At 44.9% G+C, this 14,724-nt stretch overlaps 1 protein-coding gene across 2 annotated transcripts; it reads left to right on the top strand.

Annotated features, from left to right (window-relative positions):
- Positions 1-1,659: 1,659 nt before the first annotated feature.
- On the top strand, positions 1,660-13,815 carry LOC132807101 (zinc finger protein 239-like). 2 transcript variants are annotated; one of them, XR_009641923.1, is made up of 3 exons: positions 1,660-1,744; positions 2,591-3,615; positions 13,568-13,815. XR_009641923.1 is itself a non-coding variant. In XM_060821403.1 (2 exons), the coding sequence occupies exon 2, from the start codon at positions 2,792-2,794 to the stop codon at positions 3,551-3,553; it is 762 nt and encodes a 253-aa protein (XP_060677386.1). In that variant the 5' UTR covers positions 1,660-1,744; positions 2,591-2,791; the 3' UTR covers positions 3,554-4,268. The 2 variants fall into 2 exon arrangements, 1 of the variants encoding a protein (XP_060677386.1); XM_060821403.1 differs by lacking the exon at positions 13,568-13,815 and having other exon boundaries at positions 2,591-4,268.
- The last annotated feature ends 909 nt before the right edge of the window (positions 13,816-14,724 follow it).

Raw genomic sequence — 14,724 nt, 5'->3', positions numbered from 1 at the left:
TTTCACATTTTTAAACAAAGAAAAATTACCAAATAATCAGAGTAATTTAGCAGAATAGCATGTATAGCCTTAAATGTAAATTAAATTTTCTTTACTGCCCTGCAAGAGTTCCCACAAATCTTCACATGAATCTTGATATTTCATTCACTTCCTAGGAATACTCCAAAGCATGCAACATCTCTCTAGGATTCACTTGAATCCTTCTCAGGATTCCAAGTATTCCTGGTCATTTTATCAGGATGCCTCCATTAGCTTTTGGCTAAGTGAACTTGGAAACTTCAAAGGTTGAGACTGATTAGTTTGAATGTTGGTTGGAAACACCCTGGTTCCTCATGGGCCTCTGTACTTTTAGTCTCACAGCACCTTGTGCGCGAGTGACTGAGCTGCTGCTGAAGATAAACTGCTTTCTGCCAGCAAAGAAAACTCCACAGTGGGTTGTTTGTGTTCTCACCATCTGGAATAATGATGGGGGCAATCTCAGTCAAGAAAGCTCAACAACACCTCTTTCCCTCAGGAGGCTTATGAAATTCAGCATGTTCATAACAACCCTTATCAACCTTTACAGATGCGCCATAGAAAGTATTCGATCTGGGTGCGTAATGGCCTGGTGTGGAAGAAACTACAGAAGATTTTATGCACAGCCCAGACCATCACGGAAGCCAACCTATCATGCACAGTCTCCATCTGCACTTCTCATTGTTGCGGAAAGGATGCCAAAAAAAAAATAAAAGTACCCTCCTACCTTGGTAATGTTCTCTTACAACCTCTTTGGTCAGGCAGAAGATACAGAATCTTGACTCACACACCAACAGGTTCAGAAAGAGCTTCTTTCCTGCGATTGTTAGACTGATGACTGAACTCTCTATATACACACGGAATGATCTGCCAGAGGAAGCAGTGGAGGCTGGTACAATTACATTTAAAAGACATCTGGATGGGTGTATGAATTAGGAAGGATTTAGAGAGATATGTGTCAAGTGTTGGCAAATGGGACACAATTTATCCAGAAAACTGATCAGCATGAACAAGTTAGACCGAGGGATCTGTTTCCATGCTGGACATCTCCAAAGAAACTCTGTCCAATGCCCACTTACCATCCCCTTCAATAACAGCATAATTGGAAGTATATGACGTAGCTACAACACAATTTTACAACAACTAATTACAACCGCATCTTACAAAACCACAAATACCACTTTGAATGTTTAACCATTTAATAATACTAGACAGATCTCTGTACCTTCTCACGTTCCAGTCCTTCTAAATGCCATGAGGATCATAAAGCCTTCACAGAGAGAGAATCTGAAACACCTTCCCTTAGATTCACACTCTCCGCCTCCAGTTGCCACAAGTGCACATTCCCTGTACACTCCCACCCCTCCCCATGGAAAGGGAGGGATATTGCCCACAGGAGGGGTTTTCAGTCTGAAACTGACAGCCTTCTTCCGTATTGTGACGTCAAACACAAGGGGCGGGGACTTTCTGCAGATCCGGCCGATGACGAACCCACGTTCCAAACCGCTTGTCTTACTATTGGCCAATCGCCATTGTGTCAGACAAGACCATCGTGAGCCAATTAGAATCCCTAGAGTACCGGAAGTAGTCTTGTCCTCCCGCCAATCAGAGGCCCCCAACTTCTGAATGCGGAAGTTGGACCATGAGCTTTTGAAGTTGCTGCTGCTTCACTCCGAATGAAGATTGATCTTCACCTCAGATTGCAACTTTTTTCTTCTGTTCAGCATCTGTGAGTACGGCACTCTCTTTTCTCGGCCCCTTTTCGATTTCCTTTTCTATTCTGGGGTTAAACTTCTCAGTTTCATGAACTGAAAGAAAATGAAAGCAGGGAGGAGGCAGACTCTGGGAAGGTTAACTTGGTATCTGTTGAGAACATTGACAGGCTTTGCTTCCTTAACTTGGTAAATTTATTTGTTTGGCACATGCTGTTAATTTGGGAGTGGGCTTCGCCCGGAGACGGTTAGCATTTTAACAGGATGGCATATTATCACTAGCTACTTAGCTGTACACTTGTAGAGTCATAGTTATACAGCATGAAAACAGACATTTTAATCCAACCAGTCCATGCTGAACATGATCCTAAACTAATTCGTCCCCACCTGCCTGCTCCTGGCCCATATCCCAACAATCCTTTCTTAATCACTTCCCCATCCAAACGTCTTTTAAACGTTGGAATTGTCTTCACATCCACTTCTTCCTCAAGAAGTTCATTTTGTATGTGAACCACCCTCTTTGTAAAAAAGATTACCCAATAGATTTTGTTAAGTCTCCCCTCACCTCCAGCAGAGTGAGACTGGAGGGAGACTGTGGCATTGAGGTTGACATTTTGGGGGGAAAGGAGAGAAGAAAGAATAGTCCACAGGAACCAGAATTGTCTGTTTGGAATTTCTATTCTGTGTAGACAGTGATGGCTTATGTAATCTCCTTTTTCACAATATGAGAAAGGAAGGAATTGCAGCCAGAAATCTCAAAATAAGATATGATAGAGACAACAATTTCATTGGCATGGAAATATCATCAGCCTTTGAATCTCTCAGGATTTTTTTATTTCTCTTCTGTCCTGTCTGTTTGACAGGTTTCAAACATCAGTGAGACTGAAGCATGCAGACCTCAATGAGAGTATCCCCAATGAACTGACTGTGGGAAGACCTTTAACTGGCTACGCAGCCTGAAATAGCAACACCCCATTCACAGCAGCGAGAGACAGAACACGTTCCGTGTGTGAGTGGATTTTCAACGGATTGTCGAAGCTGGGGAGTGGCAGGGATTCCCATGAATGGAGAAACCGTGGAAATGTGGGGACTGCGGGAAGGAATTCAAATTCCCATCCTTGCTTGAAAGCCATCGTCGCTGTCACACTGGGGAGAGACCGTTCACGTGCTCCGTGTGTGGGAAGGGGTTCACCCATACATCTGCTCTGGTGACCCACCAGCAGGTCCATACTGGGGAGAAGCCGTTCACCTGCTCTGTATGTGAGAAGGGGTTCACCCATTCATCTGCCCTGGTGATCCACGAGCGGGTCCACACCGGGGAGAGGCCGTTTACCTGCTCTGTTTGTGGGAAGGGGTTTACTCATTCATCCACCCTGGTGACCCACCAGCGGATCCACACCATGGAGAAGCCGTTCACCTGCTCTGTCTGCGGGAGGGGGTTTGTTCAATCCTCCAACCTGCAGAGACACCAGCGGGTCCACACTGGGGAGAAGCCATTCACCTGCTCCATCTGCGGGAAGGCATTTGTTCAATCCTCCAACCTGCAGAGTCACCAGCGGGTCCACACTGGGGAGAGGCCGTTCACCTGCTCCGTGTGTGGGAAAGCATTCATTCAGTCCTCCAACCTGCAGAGTCACCAGCGGGTCCATACAGGGGAGAGACCGTTCACCTGCTCAGTGTGTGGGAAGGGGTTCATTGATTGGTCTTCCCTGCGGAGACACCAGCCTGTCCACACCAAGGAGAGACCATTCAGCTGCTCTGTCTGTGGGAAGGCATTCAGTCAGTCATCCCATCTGTTCAGACACCAATCCAGTCACACCGAGTAGAGAATGTTTGGATTCTTTGTGGATGTGACCTCTATGAGTATTAAGAGGGCACACATTCACTGGTGAGTTGAGCATTCGTTTAAGACACACTTACTGATTTGGAATACGTAATGAAGTCGGGAGGTGTATACATGTCATGTTTGACTCTGTGAAGAAATCTACCATGTGTAAAGATTGGCTCCGGTTTCTCCCTTCCCCACGAGACTGCCAGGATAATAACATGATGTGAGATATTATATTATAGGTATCTTTACTAACCTACTCACAAACGCTTTCTATTTACTCATTCATAAGTCTTTTTTAACCTGCTCACAAGAGCCCTCTATCTAATAATACTGCATTCTGATTCACTCACATCATTTTTAGGGAAGAAAACTGCTGTTGTGGAAAGGATTCACTCAGTCGTCCCAGCTGCATCCTTGACTCTGTCTGGCCTGTGGTTGACTCTACACTGCCCCCCACCACCCCTGTTCTCTCCCCCACTGGGCCCCTCCCCCTCCCCGGCAAATGAGCAGGGAGAAACCTACTTAGATACAGAGTATACGTTGAAATTGCTGAGTGAGGCAATACTTTCTACAGGTTAAGGAGGGGAATGTGTGTGCTTTGACCTTGAGCTTTTTTTTAAAAAAAGCTACTTTTTCTATGCCTTTTTGCTGGGGGGGGATTCTGAAGCTGTAACAAAGTTGGGTCACAATAAAGGGTTACCTTGACTTACCGCCAGGCCCAGACTCTCATTGAAGGCTTTGAGCTTCAAATGGTTTTTGTTTTAAACCTGTTGATTTCTTTCATCCTCCAATGTCGTGTATCAGATGGAGCTAGTATCATTGGAAATTGCAAATTGCAAATATTTCAGGAGTGCGGGTACTGTGTCATTTTATCAGCATTGTAAAGTTTACTGGCAGCACCAGGAGGTGTGGGCTGTGTTAATTAGAAATGATGTGAGGTACCCGTGTTGGACTGAGGTGGATAAAGTTAAAATCTACACAACTCCAGGTTATAGTCCCAACAGATTTATTTGGAAGCGCTACTCCTTCATCGGGTAACTGTTGAGCAGGATCATAAGGCATAGAATTTATCACAAAACATTACAGTGTCATGCAGTTGATAACATTTCCTGAACAAGTCCAGTTGCAGTTCAGTCTTTCTTCTTTTAGGATGGGTTGCAGGTTTCGGTTCATTAACATGTATATCCCAGAACTACATGTTAATTCTCCCGATGACTTAAGATTTTATAGGTGACATCTCAGCTCAGACAATGCAAGAAAGGTATGAGGTTCAAGTCTGTCTGTATCATAGTCCTGAGTCACACATGTTCTATTTCCAAAGTAGGAATGTATAAAATATTACATGGATTGACTGCCTGCAAATTGTATTTTGCTCAAATAGCACAATGTATCTGCAAATGCAAATTCACCGCGTGTGTGTGTGTTTGCTTGCATGTGCATGCTTGACAAAGTGTGTCGATGCAATGGAGTATAAACCTGTGAGAGAGTGTGTGCATGGATTTGAGTGTGGGGGGTGTGTCAGAGAGAGCATGTGTATGAGAGAGGATCTGTGTGACTGGGTGTGTATGTATGCATGTGCGAGTGAGAGGCAGTTGTTAAGTGTAGTGTGGTCACCCAAGGTCCCAGTTGAGACCATCCTCATGGGTTCCAAACTTGGCTATTGCCTCTGCTTGGCCAGTAGAAACAATTAAGTAGTTATTGGGTGGCATGGTGGCTCAGTGGTCAGCAGTGCTGCCTCACAGGACCAGGGATATGGGTTCGATTCCTGCCTCTGGCAATGGTCTATGTGGAGTTTGCACATTCTCCCCATGTCTGCGTGGGTTTCCTCCGGGTGCTCCAGTCTCCTCCCACAATCCAAAAGATGTGCAGGTCAGGTGAATTGACCATGCTAAATTCCACATAGTGTTTGGTGCATTAGTCAGGGGTGAATATAAGGGAGGGGAACAAGTCTGGCAGGGTTACTCTTTGGAGGGTCAGTGTGGACATTTTGGGCCAAAGGACCTGTTTCCATACGATAGAGAATCGAATCTAATCTACACACACACACACACTTTGGAGAGGGCAGGGTGAGACTTGTCTTTCACTTTGCAGAAGGTGGGAGGTTCTGGATGCTGTGATTCAGGGTAACCACATGCTGGAAGACCTTTGGCTCAGAGAGATGGAGTTGGAAGCCAGGCTGCAGACACGTCACGGGGAAAGTTAACCGGACACTTTATTCCAGGAGATGGTCATTCCCCTCTGGATTGGGTCAGTGGACAGGGTCAGAAGGGTGTGAGTGTGAATCACACAAGTAAAGGGGATCTGAGATTGGGCGGCAGGGGGAGGAGCTAACTGGCTGAGTGGTGGGAGGAAGAACAACGTTGGGAAGGGGGGTGCGCTGGGAGTAAGGGGCTGAATATTGAAAGGTGATTGTCTTCTTTCTCTGCAGTTAACAGCAGGAGGCCAGATGGTATCGGTGTCTGTCTGGTGCCAGGTTCAGGAACTGACATGCTCAGGGCAGGAGAAGTGGGAAAGGGAGGCTGCAGTGGGTGTGGTCCACAAATCTCAGGAGGACAGAGCCTCTGCTGAGGGTGCATGAGAAGTCAGAGCTATGAAGACAAAGCAGAACATCAAAGCTCTGGGTGGTATGGTGGCTCAGTGGTTAGTACTGCTGCCTCACAGTGCTGGGTTTGAGTCTAGCCTCAGGTGACCTTGGTACATTGTCCCCCTTATGTCTATGTGGGTTTCCTCTGGGTGCTCCGGTTTCCTCCCACAGTCCAAAGATCTGCAGTTTAGGGTGGATCAGCTGTGCTGAAGTGTCCAGGGGTGTGCATTTTCAGGTGCGTAAGCCATGGGAAACTGCAGGGTTGTATGGTAAGTGGGTTGGTCTGGTGGGATGCTGTTTGGAAGGTCAGTGTGAGGTGAATGGGCTGAATGGCCTGTAGGGATTATGTGATTCTACTGCTTTAGCTATTTGTATATTGAAAAATGAGGACTGTGGTCCTGGGGAGGGTGGGATTTGTAGTGTCACTGCCCTCTGTCCATTCTCTTTCTGTCCCCCTGTCCATTTTCTTTCTCTTGACATCCACCCTCAGCTCCTCCCCCCCCCCCCCATCTGTTCTCTTTCCCCCACCACCTGTTATTTCTTGTGCCTCCATCCTTCTTTGATTGCTGTATCAAGCCCTTCTAAGAAGAGAGAGACATATGGTGATGACTCCATCTGGGAGATGGGGGTGCACGAGAAATGGCTGATCTTTAACATTGAGAATAGCTACTCAGAAACAACATTAAAGCATGTTCGGTTCTATTAAAAAAAAGCTACAGGCATCTTTCTGAAACTTGCGTTGAAATATGTGCAATTTGGCCACAGTTGAGGACAGGCTGTAAGGGGTGAGTTGCCTATTCTAATATTGTAAAATTGGTTCTAACTATAAAGAAAGAGTCATGGAGTATGGAATGAAACAGTTTGCTCTATGCCAACCAGATATCCTAAATTAATCTACTCCTATTTGCCAGCACTTGGCCCAAACCCCTTTAACCTTCTTATTCGTACACCCATCCAGATGCCTATTAAAAGTTGTAATTGTAGCAACCTCCACTCCGGCAGCTAATTCAATACATTTATCATCTTCTGCGTGAAACAAGTTACCCCTTAGGTCCCTTTTAAACCTTTCCCCACTCACCCTAAACTAAGGTCCTCTAGTTCTGGCATTTCATGAGGCAAACTAAATTTCACACGTTTTTTCTAATCCTTCGGTCCCCACTCAACTTAAACTTATGCCCTCCAGTTTGTGATTCCCCTAACCGAGGGAAAAGAAATACAAAAGTTGAGCAGCCAGCCACAATGCAAAAGGAATACAATGTCGAGTCACAGGGATGGAAAAAAAATTGTGGTTCTACTTTTTTTTTCCTCCGATTGGCATTTGGACTCTTCAAATCTGTCATAATCGATAGCATCTCTGAAGAGCATAATGCGCATGCCCCTTGGTGTCAGCAAGCACTGCGCATGTGCGCTGGTGTCAGCAAAGACTGTACACACAAACGACTTATGACCTACTTTTGATGGACCAATAGAAAGCTCGGGAGGACCGGAAGGTGTCTGCTCCTGCCAATCAGAGCACCGCTATTGCCTGAATGCGGAAGTTGGACAATGAGCTTCTGAAGCAGCTCCTCCTCCTGTCTCTCTGAATGAAGATTGAGCTTTACCCCAAACTGCAACTTTCTTCCTCTGTCCAACATCTGTGAGTACAGCACTCTCTTTTCTCGTCACCTGTTCCACTTTTTTTTCATTCTGGCGTTCAACTGTTGACTTGCAACAACTGAAAGGAAAGGGAGTGAATTCAGGGAGGGGGACAGAGTGTAGAAATATGTGTGGTGCTGGAAAAGAATAGCAGGTCAGGCAGCATCGGAGGAGCAGAAAAATCAACGTTTCGGGCAAAAGTCCTTCATCAGGAATTTTCCTGGTCCTCGGATGCTGCCTGACCTGCGTGCTTTTCCAGCACCACACTCTCGACTCTAATCTCCGACATCTGCAGTACTCATTTTTGTCTAGAAATGTTGGTCCAGATCTGTGTCTCAATTGGCAACCACATGACAAATGTACTACCACAATGTGATAATGTAACCTTTACTGTGGGAAAACAAAAGCAGAAAGGAGGTGCATTGTTTTAATGGTGATATATTGGGATATGGAGAAAGTGAGGAGTGCAGATGCTGGAGATCAGAGTTGACAAGTGTGACCCTGGAAAAGAACAGTGGGTCAGAAAGCATCCGAGGACCAGGAGAGTCGACGTTTTGGACACGAGCCGTTCATCAGGAATGTTATGTGGATGTACAAAGAGGTTTCAGTGTCCTTCTACTCCAGTCAATGACAGTTGTCAGGCAGGTGCAGAAAACAAGAAACAAGGCAAGTGGTATATTAGCAAGAGGAATTGAGTTCAGAAGTGGGGTGGGGCCTTCCTGCGGTTAGGGGGTCATTGAATATATTCAAGGCTGAGTCCTCATCTGATTTTTGAACAACAATGAAGTGGATGGTTATGACAGAATGGAAAAAATGGTTTTAAGAACAGTTACAGAATCGTACAGCACAGAAACAGATACTTGATTTCATGCTGACTATATTCACAAACTAAACTAGTCCTTCCTTGTTTGGCCTATATATCTCTGAACCTTTCCTATTCATGTACTTATCCATAGGAGCAGAAATTAAGCCATTCAGCCCATCTAGTCTGCCTGTACCATTCAATCGCAGCTGATAAGTGTCTCAGCCCCATTCTCCCGTTTTCTCCCTGTAACCCTCAATCCCCTTGATACTCAAGAACTATTTCTGTCTCAGTGTTAAATATCCTCAGTTACCCGGCCTCCACAGCCTTCTGTGGCAATGAATTCCATCGGTTCACCACTCTCTGGCTGAAGAAATTTCTCCTAATCTCCATTCTGAAAAGTCTTCCCTTTACTCTAAGGCTGTGCCCTCAGCTGCTAGTCTCTCCTTCCAATGGAAATATCTTCCCAACATCAACTCTGACAAGGCCATTGAGTATTCTGTTTATTTCAATTAGATCTTCCCTGAGTATGGCCCTATTAATCAGCATGAACCAGACCCTTCAGGATGAGGTACAGCAGGGATTAGGTTCAACAAAATGAGAATGGAGGGACAGTATGTGGCGTGGAGATTTTGAGCTTTCAGGGAATAAGAAGTACAGAGAGTTCGCTATAAATTACAATTGATCAGAAGGGGCAATGGGCCAAGGAGTGGCAGATGGAGTTTAATTTAGGGAAATGTGATGTTTGCATTTTGGAAAGGCAACCCAGGCAGAACAGTTAAGGGAGTGTTTCAGAACAAAGAGACCTTGGAGTGCCAGTTCATTGTTTCTTGAAAGTGCAGTCTCAGGTAGCCAGAATAGTGAAGAAGGCATTTTGAATGCTTTCCTATATTAGTCAGAGTACTGAGTATCAGAATTGGGAGGTCATGTTGTGGCTGTACAGGACATTTGGTTAGGCCACTTTTAAAATACTGCATTCAGTTCTGGTCTCCCTGCTACAGGAAATATGGTGTGAAACTTTGAAAGGTGTCAGAAAAGACTTAAAAGGCTGTTGCCAGAGTTGGAGGGTTTGATCTACAGAGAGAGAGAGAGGCTGAATCAGTCAGGGATATTTTTCCTCGAGCATCGGAGGCTATGGGGTTACCTTTATAAATGTTTATAAGGGGCATGGATAGGGTGAATGCCCAGGGTTGGGGAATCCAAAACTAGAGAGCATGTGTTTGAGGGGAGAGGGGAATGATTTAAAAGGGACATGAAGGGCAACTTGTTTCATGCAGAGGATGGTGTGTGTATTGAATGAACTGTCATAGGAAGCGGTGGAGCCTGATACAATTACAGCATTTAAAAGGCATCTGGCTGGGAGAAAGTGAGGACTGCAGATGCTGGAGACCGGAGTTGAAAAATGTGGTGCTGGAAAAACACAGCAGGCCAGGCAGCATCCGAGGAGCAGGAGAATCGAAGAAGGTCTTATGCCCGAAACATCACGTCTGGATGGATACAAGAATAGGAAGGGTTTAGAGGGATATGGGCCAAATGCTGGTAAATGGGACTAGATTAAGTTAGGATATCTGGGCGGCACAGACGAGTTGGACTGAAGGGTCTGTTTCTGTACTGTATGATTCTCTGGGTCTTTGGTGAAACCAGAAGTGTCATTGTGAAGACTGAACTTTCAGAGCAGCCTTCAAAGATGTTTTGTCCTTACTGGGAGCAGATGAAGTTACAATGAAATCTTTCATTTATGAGACAGCACCTGAGTGAGTGAGTACATCTGAGATTTTGGTGGAAAGTGAAATTTCATTGCACTGTGGGGATGAAACCCTACCCTATCCAGTCATTTCTGTTGGTGGGTGAGACCAGACCTCAAGATTAGTTGGAGTAGATTTCCGATAGAGATGAGGAGGGTCTGCTTTTCCCAGAGAATAGTGAATCTATGTAATTCTCTGCCCAGGGAAGCAGTAAAGGAAGCTTAATTAAGTATATTCAGGACACAGTTAGATGGTTTGTTTGCATGGTAAAGGTATTAACGGTAGTTGGGACAATGCAGGGAGGAGAAGCTGAGACAATAGACAGATCAGCCATGATCGAAATGAATGGCAGAGCAGGCTCGATGGGCCAAATGGCCTACTCCTGCTTCTATTACTATGAAACTATAACCCTGCATTTCCCATGGCTAACCCACCTAACCTGCACATCTCTGGACATTATGGGCAATTTAGCATGGCCAATCCAAATCAAGGCCAGTGAGCAATACAGTGATGTGAAAAATGAACATCCAAGAATGACAGAAAGACATGGAGAGTAAATGTACCAGCAATCAAAACTGGATTCTAAAGATCACAAAAATTAAAACTAAAAATGGTATGTCTGAATGTGTGCTGAATTGCAACAAAAGCGAATGAATTGACTGCACACATTGAAGGGAATAATTAAAATATGGGACTCCTTACAGAGATATGGCTTCAGGATGACAAGGATTGGATCCTCAGTATTGAGGAGGTGATCAAATGGAAAGCAAGATAAAAGTAGAGAGTAATCAAAGCACTGATCACAGGGTAATCTGGTGTCAGCTCCGATTTCAGATCCTGATTTCTCACCTCTCCTGGATTTCTGCTGATGCTTTGACCCCCCTTTTTTTTTACACCTTCTGGAACAATAAGTCAATCCAGACCCCCAATCTCCCAGCCTGTTAACCATCCAGACACTGAGTGTAGTCATAGCAGGAAATAAAACAAGAAAAGTGAACCAAAATTAGAAATAAATAGGTGCTTGTGCTTAATATTGTTCAATAGGAAATAAACCAGAAATACTACTCTCCCAGGATTCCTACAGAGCCTTACTTGAGGAATTCTCTCACCCTTACATCGAACTATTAGTACCCACTATAATTTACAACAATATTTATACCAACAGAAAAAAAGTTTCTGTTCTCAAATTGACATAGTGATACACAGCATGGAAACAGACTTTTTCTCTCTCTCATGCACACGCATGCACAAGTCCATGGGGGGGGGGTGGAATTTGTGTTTGCAGAATGATATTTGCATATGCATTCTATTTTCCTCAAAAAATGCACAATCTGCAGGCAGTTAATACATGTAATATTTTGTAAGTTCCACATTGGAAATAGGACCAGTCTGACTCTCGATTGGGATACAGACGGACTCTGACCTCACACCTTTAATGCATTATCTGAGCTGACATGTCTCCTTTTGTTATAAAGCCTTAAAGTTATCCTGAGAAGGTGCTTTACAGGAAGTTCTGGGATTTACATATTAATGATATCTGCAATCCATTGTAAAAGATAAAAGACTTAACAATCCAGGTGTGTTCAATATATCATTTCAATGCCAGGACACTGTAATGTTTTTCCAGAAATTCTGTGTTTTATGATCTTGCACTCCACAACCGCCTGAAGGAGCAGCGCTCCAAATAAACCCGTTGGACGATAACCTGGTGTTGTATGATTTTTAACTTTCACAAACCTTGCAAAATTTTTAACTTTGTCCTGGTAAGGTTTGATTGGCCATGCTAAATTACCCATAGTGTCCAGGGATGTGCAGGTTAAATGTATTAGTCAGGGGGTAAATGTCGAGCAATAGGGATAGAGGAATGGGTGTGCTGAAAATGTGTTGCTGGAAAAGCGCAGCAGGTCAGGCAGCATCCGAGGAGCAGAAGAATCGACGTTTCAGGCATGAGCCCTTCAGAAGGGCTCATGCCTGAAACGTCGATTCTCCTGCTCCTCGGATGCTGCCTGACCTGCTGCGCTTTTCCAGCAACACACTTTCAGCTCTGACCTCCAGCATCTGCAGTCCTCACTTTCTCCTAGAGGAATGGGTGTGGTTAGTTTTTTATTTGGAAGTCGGTGTGGACTTGTTAGAACAGTGAGGATTATCTGAAGAGAAGGGAGTTTTGTTAACTGTGCGGGGGGAGGGGAAGCGGTGGGGGGAGGGAGAGCGAGGGGGAGCAGGGGTGGGGGGAGAGCGGGGGGAGGAAATCTGTTCACTTGTAGCAACTGGAGTGAACCCAGGGAGGGAGCAGATTCTGCAAACTCAGGTATGTGTCTTAATTACCCGGGTAAGGAGGGATGGAAGGATCGGGTGTTGCAATTTTTCAGTGCGTCAGAGTGTGAGGGGTAGCCTGATAGAGTTTTTTAAAATCATGAGGGGAATGGATTGGGTAAATAGACGAGGTCTTTTCATTGGGGTGGGGAGTCCAGAACTCGAGGGTAATAGGTTTAGGATGAGGGCGGGGGGAGGGAGACTGCAAAGGGACCTAAGGGCCCACATTTTCATGCAGAGGAAAATGTATGGAATGACTGCCAGAGGAAGTGGTGAAGGCTGGTACAATAACAACATTTAAGTCATCAGCATGAGTGTATGGAAAGGAAGGGTTCAAAGGGATATGGGCAAAGTGCTGGCAAATGGGACGGGATTAATTTTGGATATCTGGTTGGGCACAGAAGAATTTGACCGAAGTGTCTGTTTCTGTGCTGTACGTTTTGATGACTGTGGCTTTCCACGAATGTTTGTCATGTCTATGTGTTCAGTTTCCCTCTGGTGGCGGTGCCAATGCCTTAATGTCTCAGTTTGCTTCTTCTTCCCCCCCCTTTTCCTGGGAATGTTAACCATTTCGTGTCTGGTTGTTCTTCAAGAATCTGCATTGCAGGTTCACCCTGAAGTGACATTTTATTGCTTCCCAAAATCAGACCTGCTCACTCTCAGCTATATCCCAGTGTTGTGAAAGATATTAAATTTCAGGTGGAGTTATCCATTATGTAGAGAGATGTCAGTCTTGACATTTTTTGCTTTTCTGCCCCTATAAGATCCTGAATCAGCACCTTCAGGAGAATTAGAGCGGAGGGAGAGAGAGAGAGAGAGAGAGAGTGGGATAGTGCTTTCAATTTTGTGGAATAACGAAAGAAACAAATTGCTTGTCCTGAATTTTTATTCTGGACTGACAGTAATGAATTTTGTAATCTCTTTTTACAGAGTATTTGAAGATCTGAAGATGGAAGTTTCAAAATCAACAGATGAAGGGCTTATGCCCAAAATGTCGATTCTCCTACTTCTCAGACGCCGCCTTTTTTTCCTAAAAGATGTTCCTTGGCTCAAGGAGATTGTGTGTTTGATTTGTTTTCAAAGGGGTAATAAACTGGGCCAATCTCCGACCAGTCTCGTTTGGTACAGAGATGAAGAGGATTTTAAGAAGCCTTTTGGTGAACTGATGAGATTCCAAACCAAAATGGTCATATTAGAAGTATAAAGAAAGCTTTCAAGCTGAGTTGAGCAGTTTTAGATTAGATTACTTACAGTGTGGAAACAGGCCCTTCGGCCCAATAAGTCCACACCGACCCATTCCCCTACGTTTATCCCTTCACCTAACACTACGGGCAATTTAGCATGGCCAATCCACCTTATCTCTGAAAGTTGCCACCCAGGTAAATAGTGCTGTGAGGAAGGCATATGGTGTACTGGGCTTTATTGGCAGAGGAATTGAGTTCCGGAGTCCTGAGGTCATGTTGCAGTTGTATAAGACTCTGGTGCGGCCTCATCTGGAGTATTGTGTGCAGTTTTGGTCGCCATACTATAGGAAGGATGTGGAAGCTTTAGAACGAGTGCAGAGGAGGTTTACCAGGATGTTGCCTGGAATGGTAGGAAAATCTTATGAGGAAAGGCTGAGGCACTTGGGGCTGTTCTCATTGGAGAAGAGAAGGTTTAGGGGAGATCTGATAGAAGTGTATAAGATGATTAGGGGTTTAGATAGGGTAGATACTAAGAACCTTTTACCGCTAATGGAGTCAGGTGTTACTAGGGGACATAGCTTTAAATTAAGGGGTGGTAGGTATAGGACAGATGTTAGGGGTAGATTCTTCACACAGCGGGTTGTGAGTTCATGGAATGCCCTGCCCGTATCAGTGGTGAACTCTCCTTCTTTATGGTCATTTAAGCGGGCATTGGATAGGCATTTGCAAGTTATTGGGCTAGTATAGGTTAGGTAGGATTCGGTCGGCGCAACATCGAGGGCCGAAGGGCCTGTACTGCGCTGTATCCTTCTATGTTCTATGTTCTATGTAACCTGCATATTTTTGGACTTTGGGAGGAAACCGGAGCACCCAGAGGAAACCCACGCAGACAATGTGCAAACT

This window comes from Hemiscyllium ocellatum, assembly GCF_020745735.1.
Source record: "Hemiscyllium ocellatum isolate sHemOce1 chromosome 27 unlocalized genomic scaffold, sHemOce1.pat.X.cur. SUPER_27_unloc_1, whole genome shotgun sequence".
NCBI classification, from domain to species: Eukaryota; Metazoa; Chordata; class Chondrichthyes; order Orectolobiformes; family Hemiscylliidae; genus Hemiscyllium; species Hemiscyllium ocellatum.
The sequence above is the reverse complement of the archived record's forward strand: the minus strand, read 5'-3'. Positions and strand labels throughout refer to the sequence as shown.